This window comes from Diplotaxodon limnothrissa, linkage group LG2 (assembly GCF_057381915.1).
Source record: "Diplotaxodon limnothrissa isolate DT_005_m linkage group LG2, D_limnothrissa_male_GT1.1, whole genome shotgun sequence".
Lineage (NCBI taxonomy): Eukaryota > Metazoa > Chordata > Actinopteri > Cichliformes > Cichlidae > Diplotaxodon > Diplotaxodon limnothrissa.
Window position 1 is genome coordinate 1,705,975 of NC_140597.1, and position 24,990 is coordinate 1,730,964.

General features: G+C 45.2%; 1 protein-coding gene across 1 annotated transcript; it reads right to left on the reverse strand.

Annotated features, from left to right (window-relative positions):
- Nucleotides 1–1,132: 1,132 nt before the first annotated feature.
- On the reverse strand, nt 1,133–22,048 carry pcdh10b (protocadherin 10b). Its single transcript, XM_085374274.1, has 5 exons — nt 19,535–22,048; nt 18,774–18,832; nt 18,514–18,620; nt 8,773–9,108; nt 1,133–1,494 (listed from the first exon to the last, which is right to left on the reverse strand). Exons 1-5 carry the CDS (start codon nt 22,046–22,048, stop codon nt 1,133–1,135), a joined length of 3,378 nt encoding a protein of 1,125 aa, XP_085230400.1.
- Between the last annotated feature and the right edge of the window lie 2,942 nt (nt 22,049–24,990).

The window sequence follows — 24,990 nt, forward strand, 5'->3', positions numbered from 1 at the left end:
TATTTATTGAGTGTTTATGCTACTTTATAATGCTATATGTTGGTCTCATCAGACAGACGTCCCATGTGCACCTACAGGAGGGCGGACCTATGTCTCCATGAAGGTTCTCAGTCATCCAGGTCGTCGTGGTCTAAGGAGCTTGGAAAGAAAAGCGTCTGGACTTCTTTAAGTTTCCTTGAAGACGTTTCATCCAAGAAGCTTCTTCAGTTCTAAGAGCAACTGGTGGCAAGTCCCAGATTTAAGGTCTATTGGAGTGTCCCCAAGAGGGGCCTGGACCCCTTATTGTTCCTCTACCTAATCCCATGAGCCAAGGTGTGAAAGTGGGTGTAGGTCACAATCAGAATGTACTAGCAGATTTTATAAACCATCTCCCTTTCACCCCAAGATGCAGACAAAGCAGATGTGTTCCCAAGAGTTTGCGCCTCGGATCCATGGTTAGGCGACACAGAGCAGAGTTGATTCTATGGAGAGCACAAAAGCTCTAAGTGTCAGCTTCTAAGTGAAATAGGTCCAGATGATTTTCTCTCCGAGCACTTATCCTGGAGCCCCACCTGGGGGTGGACGATGCAGTGATACATGTGCTGCAGAGAGCGTGTTCCTCGACCCAACACCACAGTTCAGATAATGTTCTTGGACTTCTCTAGCGCCTTTAACTCGATCCGGCCCGTGCTGCTGAGGGAGAAGTCGGAGTCCATGCAGGTGGAGGCTCCACTGGTCCAGTGGATCTACCTGACAGGCAGACCACAGTTTGTGAGACTGCAGAGCTGTGTGTCAGAGAGTCTGAACAGCAACATAGGAGCACCCAGGGAACTGTGCTGTCCCCTCTCCTCTTCACCATCCATACGGACGACTTCAAGCACATCACAGAAACTCCTCCAGGAATCCTCTGATGACACGGCCATTATTGGAAGTGTGGACACGGGAAGAGGAGTACAGAGGACGGACTGATCTCTTTATGAGGTGGTGTGAGGTGAACCACCTGCAGAAACAGATCCCCACCTTCTCCTGTCTGCATTAGTGGGACTGATGTGGAAATAGTCACATCCTACAAGTATCTGGGAGTTCAACTGGATGACAAGCTGGAGTGGTCTGCCGACACGGACGCTGCCTCCACAAAGGCTCTGAGCCGGCTTTACTTTCTACGAAGGCTCAGATCCTTCAGTGTCTGCAGCAGCTGCACCATATGTTCTATCGGCCTGTTGTTGGCAGCACCATCGTCTTCGCTGTGGCGTGCTGGGGTGCAGGCGTCAAAGCAAAGGACGCAAACAGACTGACCATCAGGAGGGCCGAGGCTGTTGTTGGCATGAAGCTCTCCACCCTGGAGGAGGTGATCAGTGACAGACTGCTGGTAATCATGGACAATGACTCGCACCCTCCATAACACACTGGACAATCTGAAGAGCAGTTTCAGCAACAGGTTCCTACAACCAGGCTCTGAGGGAGCGTTACAGGAGCTCGTTGCTTCTGCTGCTGTCAGACTCTTTAATTCATCCACTGAGGTCAGATCCACACATGTGGAACAGAACTGAACACATCTCAGTGCACCCTGTCACTTTGTAAATGGTAAATGGCCTGTATTTATATAGCGCTTTACTAGTCCCTAAGGACCCCAAAGCGCTTTACACATCCAGTCATCCACCCATTCACACACTGGTGATGGCAGCTACATTGTAGATGCCCTGGGGCGCACTGAGGCGAGGCTGTCGGACACTGGCGCCACCACCAGTAGGCAACAGGTGAAGTATCTCGCTCAAGGACACAACGACTGAGACTGTCCAAGCCGGGGCTCGAACCGGCAATCTTCTGATTACAAGACGAACTCCTGAACTCTTGAGGCCTCTTGAGCACAGTGAACAGTTTGATTTATACAGCGCCAAATCACAACATCAGACGCCTCGAGGCGCTTTATTTTTCAGTTAGAAAAAAACTTGCTGTTAATTTAATTAATTCGTATAAGGCTGCAATAATAGTCAGAAACCCTGGTCCTGATGCTCTCCCAGAGCCGAGCTAAATGAACTTCTTAAACTATACGTCATATATTTTACTTATAATGGCAATTTAACTTTATTCTCATGATGGAACCAAAGTGGTCACAGTCTTTACAAAGCAAGTGAGGAAGTGGATTAAAAGAACCTGTTTTATGACCACATCAACAATGACAGAATACGTTAGGCTTTTAGTTAAGAACAAAAAATCCTCCACTGAGAGAAAAAATACAAAATATTTACAAGAACACAAAAAAAGGAAAATCCTTGATTGATTTCTAAGATTTTTCATTGTAATAAAAAAAACCCTGTAAAGCTGGGTTTGTTTTATTTTATGTCTGCAATATATGGAGTGACAGTAAAGTGACATAATTAGACTTTTCCTCCACATACTGAGGTAAAAGGAACCTGTCATTCAGTGTGTCGATAGTTTTACAAAGACATGTCCGTCCAAACCAAAACACTTTCTTTTGAACAGGTTATAAACCTACAATAAAATAAAGGAAATCCAACGATGAAGAAAGTGACACATTTGTCATGGTGCTCTCAGTTTTTTCTTCCAGTATGTTTCTATTTTAGGCTCCTCTGTGACCAGCTCTGTAACCTGTAACCCCCATGTCAGTGCACTCTGCAGCTATTGTGATTGGCTTGTTCCATGACTTTCATTCCCAGCTACTTTTTGCATTTGAGAATAATAATGAGTCCCTAAATATAATAATCACTAATATTAGTATCAATACGAGGACTCCAAATGAAGAACTTCTGTCAGTTAATGCCTGTTTATAACAGCGTGCTAGTGTTAGTGATAACTGCTGGACTGAGGTCAAACTGTGTTATTGTTATTGGTGAAATCGTGCAGAAATAGCATCCTTGATTTATTCATGCTAACCAAAAGGTCGCCAACTCTAGTGCCTTTAATCCCCTCTTGTACTGTGTAAAAGGACCAAAGAACAAAGAAATGCTCCAAAAGTCACAAACACTGCTGGCAGGTCCAGTTCAGTGCAGAACCCCTTGGTAACAGTAACGTGATGAAGGCTATGAGCAGCTATGAGGCGAATGCACTTGGAGCGCGCCTACTGTCACCTGATTGGTTGCTTAATATCCAAGGGCGTGGAGCCTAAAGTAGGAGCAAAGCTCTTTAGCTGCCAAAATCTCTTATTATGTGATTTTTCCAAAGTCTATCATTCATTCAGCCACATCTGAAGAGCCTCTAATCAACCTTCACACAGACCATCCACCCGCCTGTGCTTCCGTTTCCACCCGTGCTCCTCAGCAGGGAATTCAAGCCCCGACTCACTGTGACGACTCGTCTTCTGATGTCCGGCAGCATCTGCAATAGAGGAGAGCTCTGACACAAAAAGTTCAGTGTTGGCTTCTAATCCGCTTTGCCTTTGTGAAGCCAGTGACTTTGAAACTTGCTATGCAATTACCTCCTCACCCGCACCCACCGCCCAACCGGAAATAGAAGGAGAGACGACGGCGTCTTTATTTTACCGTCTGCCTCTCCTCGAATCCTCCCATTTGTTTGGGGAATTGTAAGCCTTTCCTTTTTGTTCTTAATTTATCTTTCATTATACTCTAATGGTTTTTCTCATTTGGAGCCGAGTGTGCACAAACGCACATGGAAATTAAAACTTTTTGGTTTGTGACAGAGATTAGCGTCGAGTGGAGGTCAAAAATAATAGCTTCCATTTAACAAGAAAATAGATATGATTATACTGAACTTGCTCTTCCTTCAACTATTGTCCTCAATCTAAATGGCGCTGCTCTGATAGCTCTGCCCTCATTACGCAGCAACAAAAGGCCCGGGGTCAGTGCTTCACACTCAGCCAACTCGCTATTTGTCGTCCTATTTTTCACTTCTCATTCTGAAGCCTACAAAGTGAGACGTTTCTGTCGTATTTACCCTGTTTGCTTGGAATATTTGTACAGGGTGGGCCATTTCTATGGATACAGCGTAATAACATGGGAATGGTTGGTGGTATTAAAGTCCTGTTTGTGGCACATTAGTATATGTGAGGGGCAAACTCCTCAAGATGGGCGGTGACCATGGTGGCCATTTAGAAGTCGGCCATCTTGGATACAACTTTTGTTTTTTCAATAGGAAGAGGGCCATGTGACACATCAGACTTATTGGTAATGTCACAAGAACAACAATGGTGTGCTTGGTTTCAACGTAACCATTCCCATGTTGTTACGCTGTATCCATAGAAATGGCCCACCCTGTAGTTTGCACCAACAAAGATTCTTCTTTTTTTGATGGCAGATGAACAAATCAATGAATATTCAGTTTGTGCTGGAAGATTAAGCCTGCAGATTACTTAGTCTGATGTCTACCTTGTTATTGATTCATCACCATCTGTAAATATTATAATCTACCTTGGATTACAGCTTCAACATCTCCTTCAGTCTGATGAAAACATGCAGCGAGATCTCTAAATCTGCAGAGCTGAAAAGAAACAAGTGGATTAAAAATGAGCGGACATGACAACGAAGGACAATAAAGCTGATGTTTTTTCTTTCAAAAACTAAAATACTGCATCGAGCTCACGTTCACCTGTCATTGTGTGTTTGGTAAAGTAATCCTGAGTGCTGGTTTGTGCTTAGATTAGAGCTGGAAAGCTTTGGTCACTGAGCTCGGTCCAAAGTGTTTTACCTGAACGGGCTCTTAAACCTCCTGCTTGAAGCTTTAAAAAAGCTCCACCGTGTAACCAAACGACAGGTCTGTCTTCTGCAGGGCACTGTGGCATCATCTGCCAAACAGCTTCAGTCTGACCCCAAACTCATTCGTCAATCTGCCTCACAGCTGTACACATTCATTTCATCGTTGATAATTAGAGTTAATGAGAGGTAGCATGTTCTTTACAGAAGGCTAAACACACACACACATATACCTTATTATGTCAGGTGGGTTTGGCTGCTGCCTTTTGCATTCATTCAGTTTTGTCTCATATTAAAATTTGTAGCAACTGTGCAGAAAAACAAAAACACTTCACTCGTCTCCACATTGAAAATTATCTCAGTGATAATTTAAATATAAGCTCTTGGAACATTTAAATGCAAACTGACATAAAACACACATACTTATCATTTTAATTATAACACAGCGGCCCCTCGTTTATCGCCGGAGTTACGATCCAAAAATAATCCGCGATAGCTGAAATCTGCGAAGTAACCAGCTTTATTTTTTACAATTATTATAGATGTTTGAGGCTGTAAAACCCCTCACTGCACACTTTATACTCTATTCTCAGACAGGCAGGAACATTTTCACACTTTTCTCTCTTGTTTAAACTCTCAAAGTTCAAACCTTCTTAGAAAAATAAGTCCAGAATTATAGAATGAAACCAAAGATCAAACCCTGTTTTCAGGTCCAGGACACAGGATAGAGCAGCTGTGAGAGAATCCAACATCAAGGAATCATTAATGAATCAATGGTGCTGAAGTAAAGGAAGCAAGAAGAACGAGATGAGTAAAGTTTGACGTAAATGTTTCCTTTTCACTCATCATAATAATTCAGAGTCACACTGCTAGCGATCGAAGATTTATGTAAATGTGACGAGCTGAACGCGCTCTGTCCTGTACAGGAGACACGGCACGAGATGGTCTACAGCCAATCGGGACGCAGAACACAATACGCTAAAAAATAAAACATTGCACCAAAAACGAAACAGCGCGGTTACAGCGAGGGAGCACTGGATGTAATCGTAATAATGTTCCTTTGTATTTAGAATTTGCTTCCTGGTCGCAGAGATCCTCCTGAAGAGGAATCCTTCGGCCCGAGGATAAACGGACTTACATTCATTTGAGATCATTTGAATAAACGCAGCTTTATCTCCCTTATTTACTTTGGCAGGTCTGCCTTACCTGATACTGTATTTTAATTAGGCATCAAATGATGCATGGAATGAGCAGAAAGCAGCGTTCACATTCACAACAAGGACACACGAAAACAAACGCAGACAGCGTTTTTACCACTTTTGTCATTTATTGTCGGCATATTAGTGTGTCTGTGTCTGCAGTGTGTGAGAGAGAAACTGGACTGCACCGTGTACATCACTCTTTGCATTTGATGGTGTTTTTGTCGCACTCCTTTACAAATGGACCCTTAAAAGTTTTGGTTACAATGACACAGAATTACCATGGATTCAGTCTAAATTATTACCTCCATTTTACTTATAGATATGCTCTTTATTAATACCTTGAAGTGGAAAAAATAATGAAATGATGTCAAACAATAAGAAGTCGAGTTTTACATCTGCTAAGGCTGTTCTGTCTCTTTTTACGTCTCCGGCTGTGAAAACACCGGCGACCTTGTTCAGGGGCAGCAAACAGATCAAAGCTCTGAATCAGAAACCAGCCGACAAGCAGCACACCTTCAGAACAAGAAGATATAGATAGATTTATATAGAGAGGTTTATATTCAGCGTCAAACTTTTAAAAGAGTACAATAAACACTTCTCACACGTGACAGAAACTACTTGACGCATCAGAACAACGTGGGCCGACTGGGTCTGAGCCCGCCGTGTGGCTGCTGAACCGAAACCAAACGGATAAATAAAAAAATAAATAAAACAAACTGAAAATCTGCCCACAGTCTTTTCTTACAAAGTTTGACCTGACCACACAAAAAGAATAGAAAAATCTAAAACAGTGGTATTGCATCTGAAATGCACAAAGATTCTCCTGTACAACTTGGCGTCTCTCTCTGACGCCTAAAGGGCTGAGTGGTGGTTTTTCTGGGTGGCTCTCAGTTGGGTTTGCCTTCCGTAGTTCATCTGCAGTCTTCATCTGGCTTCATTATCCTCACAGATGTATACATCAGTGCTGTAAACAGGCACACATAGAGTGGAAAAAGATGAAGGGATCAGTGACGGGGGTCGCCATCGTTCGTCCTCTGCGAGCTTCTCAGTCCTGCTGAGACAACGGCCATCTCCAGTAAGGCGATTCTTCCACCTGTGTTCCTCCCCCGCAGCCTCCCCACCGTCTCTGTCAAACCCGGCAGCGCTCCGAGTGTTTTGTTCCTTTGTGTTTCTTTCTTCTTCGTTTTGTTTGCAGTCATGTAAAATTTTCTTCTTTTTGTGTTTTTGCTGAGCGAGGAGGGATGAGGGCAGTGGAGGACAAAATGGGCTGAAAACTTTACACCCTTGGTCGTCACGATGAAATTGTGCAAACTCACGCAGTCTCTGGTACGTCCACGCGGAAGGAGCTAGCAAAGCCTTTTCCTCGCTGCAAGCACAGAAAACACAGAAGCCGGTTAGTTGTGTGTCGGTATCTGTGTGTGTGCAGAGCAGCAGTGACACGGCCTCACTCACACAGTCACCGGCGTGTCAGCTAAATGCTGATAGATAACATGTGCGTGTGTGTGTGTGTGTGTGTGTGGGGGGGGGGGGGGGGGGGGGGGTGTTGTGGGAATGTTGGCACTGGGGGGAAGAGTGAATCCTGCCAGTTTATTTAGGACACCAACAAAAGGAGCGTCTGCACTCTAACCTCTCCTTCATGCTCCCCCCCTGCACACCACACCCAGGCCTGCACCTCCCGGGACAAAAGGGTCTTTGTGTATCACTGGCTGACTTAATGAGATTAGAGAGCTCCTCCCACCCCCCAAACAAACACACAGGACAAAACAACTTCCAACAACTTCCCGTGCGCCTCAGTGTTGAACCAACAGCGAGGACAGAGCAGCTAATCGCTGTGCAGCTTACAGCGGACGCACATCGACTGTCTTTGTTCAAATCATTTCAAGTTGCAGCAGAAAAACCGCTGAAAGGCAACTTTTACCTTCATATTACTGCTTTATTATTTCACACACTGCTGCTGCAACGGTCCATAATCATAACTACATCATTACTATAAATACAAGCACCTGTTCATGTATTTGTCCTCGTGCTGTACTGCCCTCTGACCCCATCCTGTGTGCAAACACTGCACGCGGCCTTTCACAGCGACGACAGCGCTCTAATGTGAGCAGTGGGTTGCTTCACATCGAACAACTTTTGTTGCAGAACGAGGAAAAGCAGACAAACGCAGCCAATGAATAAAATATTAATTACAGGGAGAAGGCCTTTTTCCTGCTGCTCCCACAGCATGCTGTGGTTTTAAATGATGGCACGAGGAAAGCAGCGGGTCTCTGATAATTCCAGCTAGCTGTGCCGGATGATGAGAGAGGCGCCTCTTCAGGCGCCGCTTGACAAAATTATAATTAAGCATTATCACCAGAGGACAGATCTGTTTGTGGCCTCTGAATAGCAGTTTAGAAAAATGGGCCTTTTCCTGCTTTATTTTCTCTTTAATTATGTGAAACCGGTTTTTGATCAACCAGCTGACGTCGGCCGAATACGAATGAGACGCTCAGCTCCACGTCTGTCCTTCTTCTTCTCTCTGGTTAAAAACAGTCGTTTGTCAGCTGTTCGTGAGAGGGCCGGTGTCTCGCTTCCCATAACGCTAACGTCTCCACCCACATCAAAGCAACCTTATAGATCATAACTGCTTTTGGCATTTATTGTTTGAAAGGGCCCAAAGACCACAGCGCTGCATGTGTGTGTGCAGATAAGATGGTCACAGACGGAGATAATGGAGATGCTTGAGAAAGAGGGAAGAGTTAGTTAAACACTCTGACAGAGGGCTGAGAGAACAGCGGTCAAATCTAAAATGAATTTCACGCTAGCTTCCACGAGCCAATCCAGGAAGAAAATTCAATTTCCAATCGTTTCTTTTTCTGCTAATTTGATCAGCAGATCAGAGCCGGGCAGGCTCCAAGGCAGCCAGAGCAAAACACAATACTCACTTAAATAAGCCGGGTTATAAGGTGCTCTGGAGCTAGGCAGAAATGCTTCCAACTCTTTCCTCTCTAAGGAGCCGTGGTGGTGGCTGAGGTGCTGGTGGAGGTGTTGGGAACTGAGAGGCGCCTCTTTGCCAAAGGTGGAGAATGATCTATCGGCCGTTTGCTCTGGGCTTTCAAATACCTCTGTGTCGGGGACCGAGTCCATGCCGGGCACATGGAGGTTGCTCCTGTAGTCGGGACCCTGGCGCCCGTCAGAGGGCACGAAGCTCGGCATCCAGCAGCGATCAGAATGGCCCAAAGCCTTACACTCGTCTGTGCAGTTGGAGAACAGATCAGCGCCTGTAGGGGAGGGGGCGGGGAGAAGAAATTAAAGGTTTTACGAGCAAAACGGTGCACGCACAAGCTGTAACCAGATCTGACATGTTCAGAGTTTGCAATTATGAAGCTGCTCTTTGATTCCTTTCTGTTTCCCAGCACTGAGATCAAAGCTGCTGCACAATAGACTGAAAGAAACCTGTGCTGACACACAGCCATCAACAACGTGGCTCCGCTGCTGCTGCTTCAGTACGAACACATTCAGCTTCATAAAGATTTCATCACAAGAAACAAACAGCTTCTCAGCTGAGTTTAGCCGTGACGCTTCGAGAGCGACAGCTGCACGCTGATGTTCAGACATGATGATGCAGTAGAATAGAATAGAATAGAATAGAATTCAACTTTATTGTCATTGCACATGCACAGGTACAGGGCAACGAAATGCAGTTTGCATCCATCCAGAAGTGCTTTAGTGATATAGATATATTACAATATACATTAGCAATAATATAGATATGTGAGTATATTACAGAAATGGGTCTATTATGGTATGTTATAATGTACACGGTATGAAGTATGTTGTGAATATTCTATAACTATAAGTATGTACAGGCTGTAGTGAGTACAAGCTATGTACAGGCTATGAACAGGATATAAATATGAAAAACTATACAGAATATGAAATAAATAACTTTACAGAATCTGGGATATACAGCTATACAGAAATGGGAACTATGCAAGTTGTAAACAGTTGTAGGATTAAAGATTATCGAATGTACAGAATGATTATTTACACAGAGCTATACAGTAGTGCAGTTAAGATAAGTGAGATATAATTTCTACAGAGGCTATATAAAGTGCTAGTGGTTGTGAGTGGTGGTTCAGTCCATGTTATTATTGTGTGTTTGAGGGTACAGTTGTCCATTGTGGGTGTGTGTGTGTTCAGTCCATGTGTTAACGTGGGTCAGATGTCAGGAGGCAGAGTTCAGGAGTCTGACAGCTGTGGGGAAGAAGCTGTTCCGGTACCTGGTGGTCTTAGTCCGGAGGCTCCTGTAGCGCCTCCCAGAGGGCAGGAGGGTGAAGAGTCCATGTGATGGGTGACTGGGGTCTCTGATGATTTTCCCAGCCCTTTTCAGACACCGCTTCCTGTAGATGTCTTTTATGGCAGGAAGTGGTGCTCTGGCGATGCGCTGGGCAGTTTTCACGACCCTCTGCAACGCCTTCCGGTCCGAGGCAGAGCAGTTCCCGTACCAGACTGTTGTACAGTTGGTCAGGATGCTCTCGATGGTGCAACGATAGAAGTTCACCAGGATGTCTGAGGACAGGTGGTTCTTCCTCAGGGTCCTCAAGAAGAAGAGGCGCTGGTGAGCCTTCTTGACCAGCTTGGAGCAGTTGGTCGTCCAGGTGAGATCCTCGGAGATGTGGACTCCCAGTACAGGACGATATTACAGAGTTTACTGCAGCATGCTTGCAATGCTGCGCCAAACCTACTCTGTTTGGTCTGTTTTTCCACAACGATTTTACATTTTTACTCTGACATCAGAAGAACAACCGGCTCGTGTCACTGCATGGGTACACTGAGTGGATGCTTTCAGGGTGATTCAGTTCCAAAAGGTTTTTCAGTGTTTGTAACACTAATCGAGTCAAACAGCAGCAGATGTTTAACCTGAGCTTGCACCTAAAATAAGGAATCGGCAATTTGTCTCAAGCGGCTCAAGCACATCACAAATGACAAAAGACAACAGGACGGTGAACATGTGTAACATATAGTGGACGGTCAGTCACCGTCTTTATCATTATTAGCACATTCTGCCATATTTACTTAACAGGTGTCTACATCCATTCAAAGTGGGTGAGCAGTTTTTAGGAACAACAAAGACCCATCATGTGTTTGCAGTACAAACAGGCAGGATGGCTCAGCGGGTGGTGTTTGCACCTCGTGTCTGCATGTCGATGCATCGTTGTAGCGAATGTTGGGTTAAAGGTGCTGAAACATGGGATGAAAGCACTGAAGAGTTTACAGGTACCAGTCGATTTAAGTGCATCCTTTGTAGTACATCATATATGAAAAGCGCAGCTATGCAGGCCAACTGTAAGCCTTAAGCCAAATTTTGTGTTTGCTGCCCCAAATGTTTTTGCACTTGGGCCCAGATCTTGCGGACGCATGTTTTCGAAGCCTAAATCCTTGCGTGTGTGTGTGTTTGACTCTGTTTGGGGCTAAAATGTCCAGCTCAGGCTATCTGCTGCTAATCCCTCTGAATACAGACTGATTAGGCTAAGACTGCTGTCATCCCAGTAAGCAGAGTGTGTGCATTTTGTTCTGTCCTTAACGGTCAGCAAAGGGGGAATTTGCTTTGTTACAAGAGGATTAATTTGGCTTGCTGTCACTAGCAACTTGGAAAAGTGCCCAGTCTCCTAACGAGAGGGTTTCCTATTAAATATTAAGCAACGTGCCATAAATATACCACGGCAGGAGGCTTTAGTACGGCCTCTTACATGGAAGGAAACAACTTATTGTACACTTTGATGGAGCCGCAGCTACGAGGCAAAGCAGTGCTGACACACTATATCAGTGCACCTGCTCGCGCAGACAGCGTTGCACTGTGAGCAGCGAATACACAGCGTGGAAAGAAGAGCTCTGCTTATATTACAAAATGGACGCTGTGTTAATTCTCAAAATAGGAACAGGAAATGTGGCGTTTGGCCTCGGCGAGGGGGATTCAGCCACAGAGCCACGTCACGACATCTTCTCAAAACTACACGTTCCCCTGTCGAACGAGGCAGTCGTAAACACACACACAGGGCTGTGCTTAAAATGTGAATAAAGGTTGCAGGTGATACTCTTCTCTCTCCACGGCGTCCTCCGCCTGTGCTCTGCAGCTGAAAGAAGCTTCATAAATCACGCTCGCAGAAAATTGTCAGTGTCTGGCCTCCACTTCAACGCAGGATTAAGAAGAACTATGTCAACATGTCTCACACTAAGACACACACAAGCAGGAGCAGCGAGGAGACGGGGGAGGGAGGGCAGCGAGCTCTTGGAGCGAGCTGACCCTCGTTGCTTCCGACACCTCGTCTCATCTTAGCATTCCGAACGCCGCTCGCACAGGGCAAACGCAAAGTCCCGATAATAACCTTCATTTGGTAATTGGTATGCAGAGGTTTGAAAAATGAATTACTGATCAGCGAGCTGTTACCACGGTGATAACGTGAACGGCAGGCCTAAGGAGAAATTCATCTCGGCAGGGGGGGAGACGGGAATGCGGCGGGGGTGGAGGAGGGGTTGAAAATTGGATAAGCGCCTCGACTCGATCTGCTCCGAGTGCGCGACATTGGCCGTATTGATAAAATGGAGCAGGACTGGAAACGTGGACGAGTGGTCCCAGAGGGTCTGAATCCACAGCTGCTCAGCCGTCTCGCCTCGGAGAATTCAAACCTCACAACTGAACCCACATTTGCTCTGTTTTCTTAAACTCATAATATAATATATTAATACTGGTGCTAAGTACTAACAAAAAATAATTTCCCCCAGGGATCAATAAAGTATTCTGATTCTGATTCTGATTCTGATAAGCTCAGTCAACTTTCTCCTTCCAAACATCTTTTACAGGTTCATGTGGTTTCTTCACAGTCATGTCAGGAGTTTACACAGTGAATCACAAGCAGGCTGTCATTCGATACTAGAGGTGGGAATCACCAAACATCCCACGGTACGATATTATCACGATATTTAACTCACGATACGATATTATTGCAATTTTTAAAATATTTTGCGATATTCAGATTCTGTACATAAAGGTAAACTTGATCAATATTCATTTTATCTAATATCAAAGTCTCACACTCAGTCTTTCTCTCATCTCAGTCAGTTTTATTGTTGACAAACTGAACGGTTTGTATTACAGTCTAGTCCAACTTAACTGAATGCAACCATCTGGTACAATTACAGCTATTCTGAACTATGCAATATGAAAACTATGCAGCCCCTTCAGCAACTGAAGAATTTGGAAGTAAATTAAAACAAAATATAATTTTACATTAAATAAAAAAGTTTTAAACTTAATTAAAATAAGACATGTCTTAAAATAAAATAAGTAAACTGTCATGTTTATTGCTGCCAAAAACAAGTTAAACACATTTGGACAGTGAAGGAATGTCAGGATTCTTGCTCAGAAAAAGGATCAACATGCTCTGAAGTCAGAGCACAAAAACCTTTTTTGTAACAAAATATCGATTTCTGCTGTCCCTGTATCGATACATTATTAGCAAACAAAATATCACGATACTATACAGTATCGATTTTTCCCCCCACCCCTATTCGATACATAATTAAACTTTGGAAATTTAAATATTAAATATTTAAATTAACATTTGTAATGTTAAAATTGTATCTATGTTATCAGTTTGTGAAATAAAAAACAACTATTTTATAAATTATTTTAACATGCGTGGACTGTGTCATAACGAGCTGCTAACACACTATAATGATGTTATTATCATTTTATATAAAAGCTTTTATTGCTGGTCAAATACTTCAGATAGTGCTGGGATCTCAGGAACACCTCATCTCCTTGGTGGTGGGTGCTGTGATGGGAGGGGGGCAGCAATAACAACACACGGTAACCAAATGGTTTTAGTGCCAAACAACCGAGCAGGCAGAGAGCACATCCAGCTGTAAGACAATAAACTGCAGACTCAAGTCTTCTCCCTCTGCTCGTCTCTCATCTGCTTTATAGTTTTTTATAATTACACCAAAATAATGTTTATGGATCACTAAAGATTCGCTTTTTCACATTTCCCCAGGAGGAGTTTGCAAAACTAACGCCTGGAAATGTGCACCTCTTGATGTTAGATATGTGTGCAAAATCTCATACATGTACATCATACCCAGCCCGGGCCTATATTGTTTCATTCTTCTAGGTGGCGCTATTGAGCCATTTTGCCCTGCCCATGTCTGAAAACATGAACATATGTACATTTTCACCAGACCCGATGCATGTGCAAAACTTTTGAGTTTTTGAGCATCTTTAGGCCCTCAAAAAAGCCAATACATTTGCCACAATAATAATAATAATAATAATAATAATAATAATAATAATAATAACAACAACAACAACAACAACAACAATAATAATACGGTGGTATTGCATTGGGCCCTAATAAAAAAAATCCAGATGATATTCATGGATGAATTCCAGATGAATGATGAACTCATTAACTCACATATTTAGAAATAAAGTCGTTTATGCAGAGCTACCCAGCAAACATGTGATGTGTTCTTATTTAAAATAAATGCCACTATGACTTCATATGTATTTCACATGTATTGTAATTCAGTGATAGTTTAATACTCGAGCTTCTTCTCGGCTCCACGTTTGGCGGAGGTAAAGACTCTCCAATAACCAACAAAGGCTTGAAGCATTTTAACTTTCGATCCATTTCCACCACTTAAAGCCCCCCCCCCCCCCCCCCCCCCCCTTTTCTTCTTGTGCTAAATTTTGTACAAAGTTATTCCTCCTCTTGTTTCATTAAAGGATCTTTCACCACCGTCAGACACTGAGGACTGAATGTCTTTGGGCTTTTTTGGCTGCTGGTCAGACAGAATCAGCTATTTCTGTTCAAATGTGACTCATTATTCTTGGCGTGTTAGAAAGGGGATAATTACACAATTAAGAACTCATTCATTTCATCCTAGAATAGTTTAACAGACCAATTCTGACTGTGTGTAAACCGCAGCAGTGATGATAAACATGACAGCAGTCAAGGAAGCTCGTTGAATGTTAAACAGAGTCTGCATTTCTGATTGGATTATATCACAGCCATGGTTACACACACACACACACACTCATAAGTGTATATTCACGTGACTGTAACGCTGCACTCAGATACCTCGAAAATGATATCCGCTCTGATCTGAGCAGCAGTTTTTCCTCCACACTCGATCCAAACGTAACCAGTTTGTCTCCAATGCTACAAAATCCTGTTTGAGTTAAACGGCTCTTTCAGCCGGTTCACGTGTTCATTACAGGTGACGTCTGGTCTCTTTACATCCTTGATGAGGAAAAACGGAGCGGCCTTTGATCAGAGAACAACAGAGCTGAGTGCCTGAAGCAGCAGAAAATGTTGGCATGACAAAGCAGCTAACCACAGGAAGAAGAACACAAATCACCGTGTCAACAAAAAATACAACAACGGCTACGCTTCAAAAAAAAAGAAAAGGATATGAGAATAATGATGAACACTGGGCCTGCCTCCAGCCTCCAGCAGGTGAAGATATAGTATTTTATGAGGTAAATGAAATCAGTCGTGTCCTATAACTCTGACTGCACAGAAAGAAAGGAAGGATGAAAGTAGAGCTGGGCGATAGAACGATAACGATATGTATCGCGATATAACTTTTACTCGATAGAGAAATTAAGCTATCGCGATAGACCTCGCCGCTCTTGTCCTCTTAAAAAAAAAAAAAAAAAAAAAAGGTCAGCCGATCCAAATTAAGTAGCGCAGAGCCGAACCAATCACAGCCGCAGCGTCACGTCGCGTGACTTGTTACGTACAGCACAAGTGCCAAGCCGCACGTTTGTTTGTTTGGGAAGCAGCCAGCGGGTAATGGAGGAAATGAGTGTGCCGACTAGAAAAATCAACCGAGCGTGACCGAAGAGAAAACAGATGATGGTTCCAACGCCGGAGAGATTGTCGAACGGAAGAGCCATAGAAGTTCCGTAGTGTGAAGGTATTTCGGCTATTTCAAGTCTGACTAAAAACAGAGTAGCGTGCACTGTAAATTGTGCCGAAAGCAAGTCTGGAAATACAATAAACTGGTGCATGCGTCACACTGTGCGCCACGTTATTGTTTCGGTGAAATGAATTTCTACAATACTGTTAATTCTACTCTCTGCAGTGTTTAAATGCTTACATATACACACAGTTACTGTCCGTCCACACATACGACTCGGTTCTGCTTCTATGCCCCAGCTTTGTTTACTTTTTCCCACCGAGGCTTCTAGACTTCTGATTGGCCAACATTTCTGCACGGTTAGGAATCTAGCGCCACCTGCTGCTTTGGCATGTTCATAGCAGCGTTTTCCTTCATTTCTGCCTTTATGTGTGGACGGGATTATTTTTTTAAACGAAAACGGAAAATCTCCGTTTTCAAAAATACCCGTGTACGTGTGGACGTAGCCTCAGTCTCTGACTGGAAGCGCTGATTCGTCATTCGGCTTTTGTCAGACTAAAGTAACTGTTACAACTGTTTGAAAAGCTCAGCTATACAACAAGGAGAGATTGAGAATTTCCTTTTAGTTCTCAGTTTATTTGATATTGACAAAAGTTAGTCAGTTTTGTCTGTTCTTCTGTAAAACAAACTAAGATTTATTTTTAGAATTAATATTTTGTTTCTAAGTGGAATTGACAATTTAGTCTGTTTCGTTTGTTCTATTTTGAAACTTAAACGCTTTAGCGGCTGCCTTTTGTGTAGTTTGCAATATTTGCCTTTATTTATCTGAAAAAGTCTCATGTTCCTTAAGTACATCTACCCTGTTGAACTTATTATGGGAAATAAATATTTAAAAACAAGCTGCTGATAATTTCACATTTTACTTGTGAGCAACGGCACATTTAAATCTTACAAATATAGTTATTTGGCTTATATCGTGATAGATATCGTTATCGCCTGAAATGAAAAAAACATATCGTGATATGAAAAAATCTCATATCGCCCAGCTCTAGATGAAAGAGAAAAAGGTGATGCATTCATGAAGTCTGTGAGAGCCAAGAGGAAAGCTAACACGTGGATTTATTAAACACTGATGCAGCCTCACTACTGACAAACTAGATTAGCTCGCAGAATGATGGCGCTCTAAGCCGTGCTATCAATTATCCTAATCAAACAACGACTAAATGCACAGCAAATAATCTGGGTAAAGGCATTAAGCTTTGCAACAAAGTAACTCATGCTATCTGCCGCACCAAGGGTATGCAAAGGGCATGGGACGCTGTTTCACAGCTGGACGTGCTGGACCATCCAGAGTAGGGACTGTATGGGTAGGCTAACATATGATGCTAGCATGGTCTAACAAACAGCAACAGCAGCTTAAGCTAAGCGTGATCTGTTAAATCACAGACATGCTTCATTGTTTCAGCTGATAATCAGCACACATGTGGAGCGTACATGAACATAAATTAGCATGAATTAAGTTCTAAGCAAAGCAAGTTGGAGAAATCGGAACAGAGGCCCCGGGTCACTGTGTGCTGGTCCAGTTTATTTAAATCAACAACAAATTGTGTTAATCTCCACTAACTCACCAACTCTGAGCACGCAGCACGGTTTATATAATCATGCAATCTGAGCTCAGGAAGTCTTTATTTATTCCTGTTTGTCTGTTTCTTGGAACAGTCGTGAAATGTAAGAACATCTCCTGTCAGTAAAACGCATCAGAGAGTGTGCACATGCTAATAAAGTCAAAGTAGTACACCTCCATGCACATAAAGCAGATTAGAAGGAAAAATAAAGACAGCAGGGTATCTGTGTAAAGTCAGGCCGTGCTGGCAGAGACGGGTCCGGCTCTGCGTGCCTCTGTCACTGAGCTCCATGTAAACCAGGCCTACTGGGGTGACACTGGAAGTGGCAGGCAAATTCCATTTGACACGATGGGGGCGCCTGCTGTGGCTGACCAGACATGATGACAGACCTCATCCACAGTGGGCACCAAATAAAGAGCTAAACCTAGCTTTTATACATCAGCAGGGTCCTCTTGTAAGGCAGGGAAGAATTAAATGAGAAAAACAGCCCGTGCATGGAAGGGAGGAAAAAACAAGCAGGGGGGGCGTGCAGTTAGAGAGTAACAGCATGAATAAGTGCATTAATTAATCTAATGAACGGATGAATTGCACGGTTTGTTTGCTACAGCCACAACCTATTTGGTCGGCTTCCCAGCACTCCAGTGCGAGCCCAGCCTCATTAACAAGCCCATCACACCTCGTCAAGTGGTCTGCAGCACCGAGTGACCGCGCTCACAGGGAGCAGGATCCTCATTAACGCCGCCACATATTTACAAACAGCAGTGGAAGCCTCACTCAAGACATTCAATCACCACACGGCAAACATCACAGTAACAAATATTATGTGTCGGCTTTAGGAGCGAGCACTTGGATGCGGCTCACAGGGAAAGGTTTGATTCTGGTGCAAGAGTTTAAGCGATAATCCCACGCAGGCACAACACAACAGCTAAAAGACCTCAGACTCTGGCTGTGGATGATGATGACCTTTAGAAATAAGCATTCATTTTTCCAGCCCTGCACAATGTGCTGCCAGATTTCAACAGTGGAGAGACGAGCAGCTTCTGGACCACAATGCTAATCAGCAGATCCTCCTCAGATCTATAGATGCCAAGGGGCAGAGAGAAGACAAAGAGTTCATACAAAGCCAGCACTTACCAGACGAATGGCCTCGATTGGTGGCGTCGTGGTCGCTGTCTCCCTGCTCGCTGTCTCCGTGGCCACTGTCTTTGGAGCTGACCAGGTCGGCCTCCTGGAAGGCTGAACTGAAATGAAGAGAACATTAAAATAAAGAAAGACGACCTCGCTTTGTTTTTCTTAATCCATGTCAGCATCACAGTAATGGGAGATATCAGCAAATGAGCTAGAAGCAGACCAGCTGGTAGAAGAGCAGGTAGAAGGGCTTTTTCCATATTTACCTGTTGACACGTCGCGGCCTGTCGACCAAGTAGCTGAGTTCAGCTCGCTGGTGTTTGGTCTGAAAGAGAAGGGGCAGCTTTTAGTGCGTCTCCTTATGTAGAGAGAACAAAGCAGCAGAAAAACAAAAGAACATTACATCCATCGAGCCAGAGACGACACAACCCACACAGCTTTGAGTTGACGTAACTATTACATGTGTCATTCATCTCCACCAGTGGAGACTTCCATCCCACAGGGAGGGGAAGCTCTGCAGACATGTTGCCAAGGTGCAAGGTGAAGTAGCGCACCTATGTAGGCTGCAGCAGCCCAGAGATCCAACAGTTTGAACAGTATATATTTAATCCTGGGTGACTGGGCTTCACGCACACATATACACCCATTATACTCCCACACCCACCAGCAGCCTCTTTGCCAACATACATTGTCTTTATACACCTTTTCTAATTTATCAGCCGTGGAAGCACATCATAAACATGCAGTCGTTGCTGTTTAAGGATCGCAAAAGTCAAGGTTTCTCATTTCCATATCTGCTTTCATTTTCTATCACATTGTGTTACAGTTGATGTATCGGCACACAGTAACACCCATCTGAGGAGCTAGCATGCCAGTGAAGTGAAATTTGGGGGCTGAAATGGCTCCTGAATGTCTCTGGTTTATATTTCATTCTTATCAGACGTCTAAGGGGACATGAATCAGGTTTAGGCATGCGGAGGAACTCAGATGGAAAGGTTTAAACCGCAGGCAGGAGAGGGGCTCTTACCTCATTTGATAAAATGCTGCCGTTTGATATGATGTCAGGCTGCTGGTCTGTGTACCCTGTCACTATGGCCCCACACGGGTTGTGATCGGTGTCTGTGCTCCTAGAAGGACTACATGGCTTTAGGAACATGAGGTCAGTTTTGGCAGACTCTGGAGTGAGACATACCTGGTAGCAATAGTTCTGGTTTTGGTGGTGGGAGCCAAAGCTCCCAGATTCCTCCACAGGGACTTGAGCTGTGCCAGCCCCGCTGACGTTAACGGCACTTTGCACCAGCATGATATCCGACTTGCTGAGCTTTTTCTTGCGGGCCCTGCCCTGCCGCGAGCAGCAGGAGCTGCAGCCAAAACAACAGTCACTGGTCAGGCAAGTATAGATGTTAAGCTTTTTGTCCTTCTGACAGCGCACAGCCAGCACAATCATAACCAGGAGGAAGATGAAGGAGACGGAGCCCAGGGCGATGATAAGGATGAGAGTGAGGTCCAGGGTGCTGTCCTTTGCCTTGGAGGTCCCGCCTTTCTCCCCACCGCCACGGCCTTCAGCCACACTGTCCACCAGCACCACCAGCACGCTGGCGCTAGAGGACAGAGGCGGCTGGCCGTGGTCTCGCACCTCAATCAACAGGTCGTACTGCTGATGGGGGTCTCGCTTGACCGATACCCGCCTCGCAGTCCTGAGTTCACCTGTTCTCCAGTCCATCCTGAACATGCCATTCTCGTTTCCCCTCTGGATGCTGTAGGACAGACGAGCGTTCTCTCCATCATCCGCATCCATGGCCACGACACGTGTCACCAGATAGCCTGGCTCAGCAGAGCGAGGCAGGGGCTCCTTGGCTGTGCCGTTCTTTCCCAGGGGAGCCAGCACTAGCGGGGCGTTGTCATTCTGGTCCACAATGATAACTTTAACAGTGGCATTGGAGGAGAGCTCTGGGGTCCCTGCGTCTTTGGCCTTGACCATGAACGTGAACTCCTTCAGCTGCTCATAATCGAATGATCTGAGAGCATAGAGATAGCCTGTCTCCTCATTGATTGACACGTAGGTTTTGACTGACATGCCCTGGATGTCACACTCTAATATGGAGTAGCTGATGACAGCATTCTGCCCAATGTCCGGGTCCAGGGCCGTCACCGCGTGTATGTACGCCCCTGGCACGTTGTTTTCTGTCACGTACACGTCATATACGGGCTGTGTGAACGTGGGCGCGTTGTCGTTTTCGTCTGACACCTGCACTCGAATGGATTTACTGGTGGCCAGTGACGGCGTTCCTTTATCGCGCGCGACCACAGTGACGGAGTAGGAGTCCGCCTGCTCGCGGTTCAGCGGCCCGTCGGTGACTATAGTGAAGTAATTTTTAAAGGAAGATTTCAGTTTAAACGGGACGTCGCCGAGGATCTCCACGTGGACCTGTCCGTTCTCCTCTGCGTCCCGATCCGTGACGCTCAGCAGCGCGATCACGGTCCCGGGAGCCGCATTCTCGCTCACCGACTCCGTGACAGTGCTGAAAGTAATTTCCGGTGCGTTGTCGTTCACGTCGCTGAGTTTGACGAGGACTTTACAGTGCGCGGGCACGGCGTTTGGTCCCAGATCTTTGGCCTGAACAAAGATTTGATAGAGGCTGCTCTCCTCGAAATCCACCTCTCCGCGCACCTCGATGCGCCCGGTGCGTGAATCTATAGAGAACAGGTCTTTGACGCGGCTGGAGATGTGGTTGCTGAATGAATAAACGATTTCTCCATTCAGTCCCTCGTCCAGGTCGGTGGCGTTCAGCTGTATGACGAGCGTGCCCAGCGGCGCGTTCTCCGACAGGCTCACCGTGTACACCGGCTGCTCAAAAACGGGCACGTTGTCGTTAGAGTCCAACACTTTGACGACCAGCAGCGCGGTGCCAGTCCGCGGAGGCTGACCGCCGTCCACGGCGGTTAGCACGTACCTGTGCGCCGTCTGCTGCTCCCGGTCCAGCGGCTTCTCCAACACAAGCTCCGCGAACTTGTTCCCGTCCGTCTGGGTCTGCACGTCCAGGTAAAAGAAGTTGTTCGTGGTGATATCGTACGTGCGTAAAGCGTTGGAGCCAACGTCCGGGTCGAACGCGCTCTCCAAGGGGAAGCGGGTGCCCGAAGTGGCGCTCTCTGAGATCTCCACCGTGATATCGGTCTCCGGGAAACTGGGTGGGTTGTCGTTAATGTCCACCACTTCGATTTCAACCCGGAATAGTTCTAATGGGTTCTCCAAGAACACCTCCATGTTTAGCTGACAGCTCGCACTCTGCTTGCAAATCTGCTCCCGGTCGATTTTCTCGTTAACGAACAGGACCCCGTTCTCCAGGTTCACCTCCAGATAGGGTGTCCGAGAGTTGGGCACCACTTGGAAGCGCCGGGAGGCTAGCTTGGTGAGGTCCAGACCCAGGTCCTCGGCAATATTTCCCACCAGCGTGCCATGGTCCGCCTCCTCCGGGACAGAGTAGCGTATCTGACAGAGCACTCCATCCGCGATGCACAGGACAAGCAAAAGCACAATCATCGCCGTGAAAACAAGTGCACTTGGGTAAAAATATCATATATGTTAGTGAAAAAATGTCAGTTTACATCACCCATTACAGTAAATGCGTAAAGTCTCCAAAATGCGTAAAGTCTCTGTAAATGTACAAGAGGTCCGGAAAACTCTGTGGGATTAAAAAAAGGCGCATTTCATTTCTGACAGGAATCCAAAGGACTCGATGATATTTTTCACTTTTAAAAACTGGCTCTGTTACTTTCGCACATGCGTCCAGGTGAAGCCTCAGCGCACATTCCAGTAAAGCGCAGAATCTCAGACAGCTGAAAGTTGGAAACATAAATTATAATCCACAGGAAAAACATACGACTCTGTCTTCAGTGATGAAATCTACTGCAGACTCTGGCTGTCTCTTTCCTCTCGGCGTCCTGTTCCTCACTGCAGCCGCCTCCACTCCACTCTCCACTGATGCTCTTCACTCAACTGTTTGCTTTTTTCCCTGAGTCGCGCCTCCCCTCTCAGCCCCCGCAGCTGTAAATCACGCGGAAAGCTCTCTCCTGATTGGCTGTTGGGGTTGCTCGTCCGCTCGGCCTTCGTCTCCCTCACTGCTTCTCTGTATCTCTCTACCTCCCTCTGAGCGCAGACTGACTTCTCTTAAGGATACCTGCCTGCAGGCAAAGAGAAAAGGGGACAGGAGCGAGAAGGAATTTATTTCTCAAGTGCGTAATGCCCTTCCCAACTCGTCCGTTATAAAGTGCACCACTAATGAACCAGGGTGTGATTAGAGTGGAGCACTTGTTGACTTGGTGGCAGAGCCTGTGTGAGCCCGAGGACACGCTGGGCGAGCCAGGTTAATGCATGCAAATGTTGTGATATGCATGTATTCAGCATTCACGTGCTGCTCTCAGGGCTGTGCGATATAATTACAGCCAACGGTAGAAGCGTTACATCTCTGTTCCAACCACACAGCAGTGGAACAGAGAGGCAGGGGGAGTAGCACATCCGCGGAGCGCATACGACCCCTGCCGGAGTAAATGCAAACCAGGGTCTGAATCACGGCCAGCACTTCAGTGTAATACAAATAGTTATTGTCACATGCATACTCTGATTTTATGCGTGGACCAATGAACGTGGCGAGAGTAAAAGGTAAAAGTAGAAGATGGTATGATTACCTTTTACTGTGAGAGTAGAAAACGCGCAGACCATTCAAACATAAGTGCGGTGAGCAGGCTAATCGATCCTCTAAACAACTTCTGTATGTGTCAAAGGCCTGGGCGGCGAGGTTTCGGGGGTCCGTGCCGGCTCAGTGAAGTCTCTGTGCCGTGTGGGCTGAACTCTAGTGATACACTTAATTCATACGCTTTAGTAAAAACACGCATATCACTGACAGGTTATTGCAGTACGAGCTCCACTTAATCATTCAGTTCACAGCAGTTTGGTGCGTTTGCAGAAATCGCAGATGGGCCCCTGAAACTAAAAAGAGGTCACGCATCAGCTTTTGACCTTCTTGAAAAGTGCAAAACAAAGAGAAATGTGTTGAGGACACTGTGAGCTTACAATGAGGAGGTCATTGATCCACTTTGCTCCTGATTTGTGTCTGCAGTCTAACAGAGATATTTGTGCTTTTCCTTTTTTAGCGCAGTAACAAAATGACGTGATTTTGGTCCTCAGGTACTGGTGACACGAACGCTGGAGTCAGCTGCAGCTCGGTCTGTATGTTGTGGTCACTCGGGGTTTCTGTGTCCACCATGGACGTTAGGGAAGATCACATGTCATGTTCACAGAATAAACAAACAAACAAAAGGACGGCTAATAAGAAGAGCAGGATGCAGTAGATATCTCAGCATGTTTCATCTACAGGACACCTGTCAGTACTTTACTCTGGTTACTCAGTAACACAGAGTCAGACTGCTTTGACGACTGAATGCAACACATTTTAGAAAATCTACGTTCTATTAACAGAAATCCAGAAAGGTTGAACTTTGGTGTTTGCATTGTTATTTCAAGCAGGGAATTTTAGTCAGTTTAAAGGAGGAAGCATAACAAGCTCAAAATCAAGGATCTGTACCAGAAGTGACTATTTCCTGATTTTTAATATAGATTATAGAGTAAATTTAGTTTTATGTGTATAATGAAATGTTACTTTGTGATTTGTATTTTCCCCTTTTGTTGTTTTATAGATTTAGTTTGACGTCAGCTGTTGGAGAATGAATTGCATGAAGGAACCGAGACATTAATGTGCAAAAGTCTCAATTCTTCATATTTTGCAGGGAAAGTAGCAAATAGCCGCAGCACTTTATCAAAGCGTGTAAATATATATGGAAATGCAGTATGTTCTTCTTCTTTTGGCTGCTCCCTCTAGAGGTCACCACAGTGGATGGTCTGCTTCCATCCTCAGCATCCTCCTCCCTCACACCAATCCTCTGCTTGCCCTCCTTCACTGCATCCTACCAACCTTTATACTCGACGTTTGTCTCTAAGGGTTTGACCTGAGCGTCTCTCTGATATACTCCTTCCTGTCCAAGGACAGACATTGACCACAGACCATCAGAAAGCCTGCAAAACTAGTGAGCAAGAAAACTTTAGACAATGAAAAAAGACTGGAGGCTTTTTTCACAAAAACAAAAATACATACAACACAGTTGAATTATGACCTCATCACTTTGACCTTTGACCTTAGCTTAAACAGCCGCTCTGTGCCTACAGCTGAGTGGGGAGAGGAGCTGCTCTGAGACCTAGTGCTCCCCCTAGTGAACCACTACACAACACACACTGCTGCTTCCAACACACAGCCCTCTCCCCTCTCTGCACAAACTCGAAAATCTCCACAAACTCACACGAGTGACAGACAGTGAGGGAAACAGACGCACAAGTGCATGATTCACATTGTCTGCAGACTGTTAGAGCAGCACAAGAAACATGAATCGGTTCAAGGAACATATTTTCTAAATCTAGTCAGTGCTGCGGTC

Bases quoted from the DNA above. Each gene is read 5' to 3' on its own strand.
- pcdh10b (XM_085374274.1), bottom strand. From the start codon at position 22,048: ATGATTGTGCTTTTGCTTGTCCTGTGCATCGCGGATGGAGTGCTCTGT. The intron at 18,833-19,534 runs GTAAGAGCCCCT...CTTCTCTTTCAG, and splicing joins GCAGCATTTTATCAAATGAG to ACCAAACACCAGCGAGCTGA. The intron at 1,495-8,772 runs GTGAGTATTGTG...ATCTGACCTCAG, and splicing joins TTATAACCCGGCTTATTTAA to TGGATGAATTAAAGAGTCTG.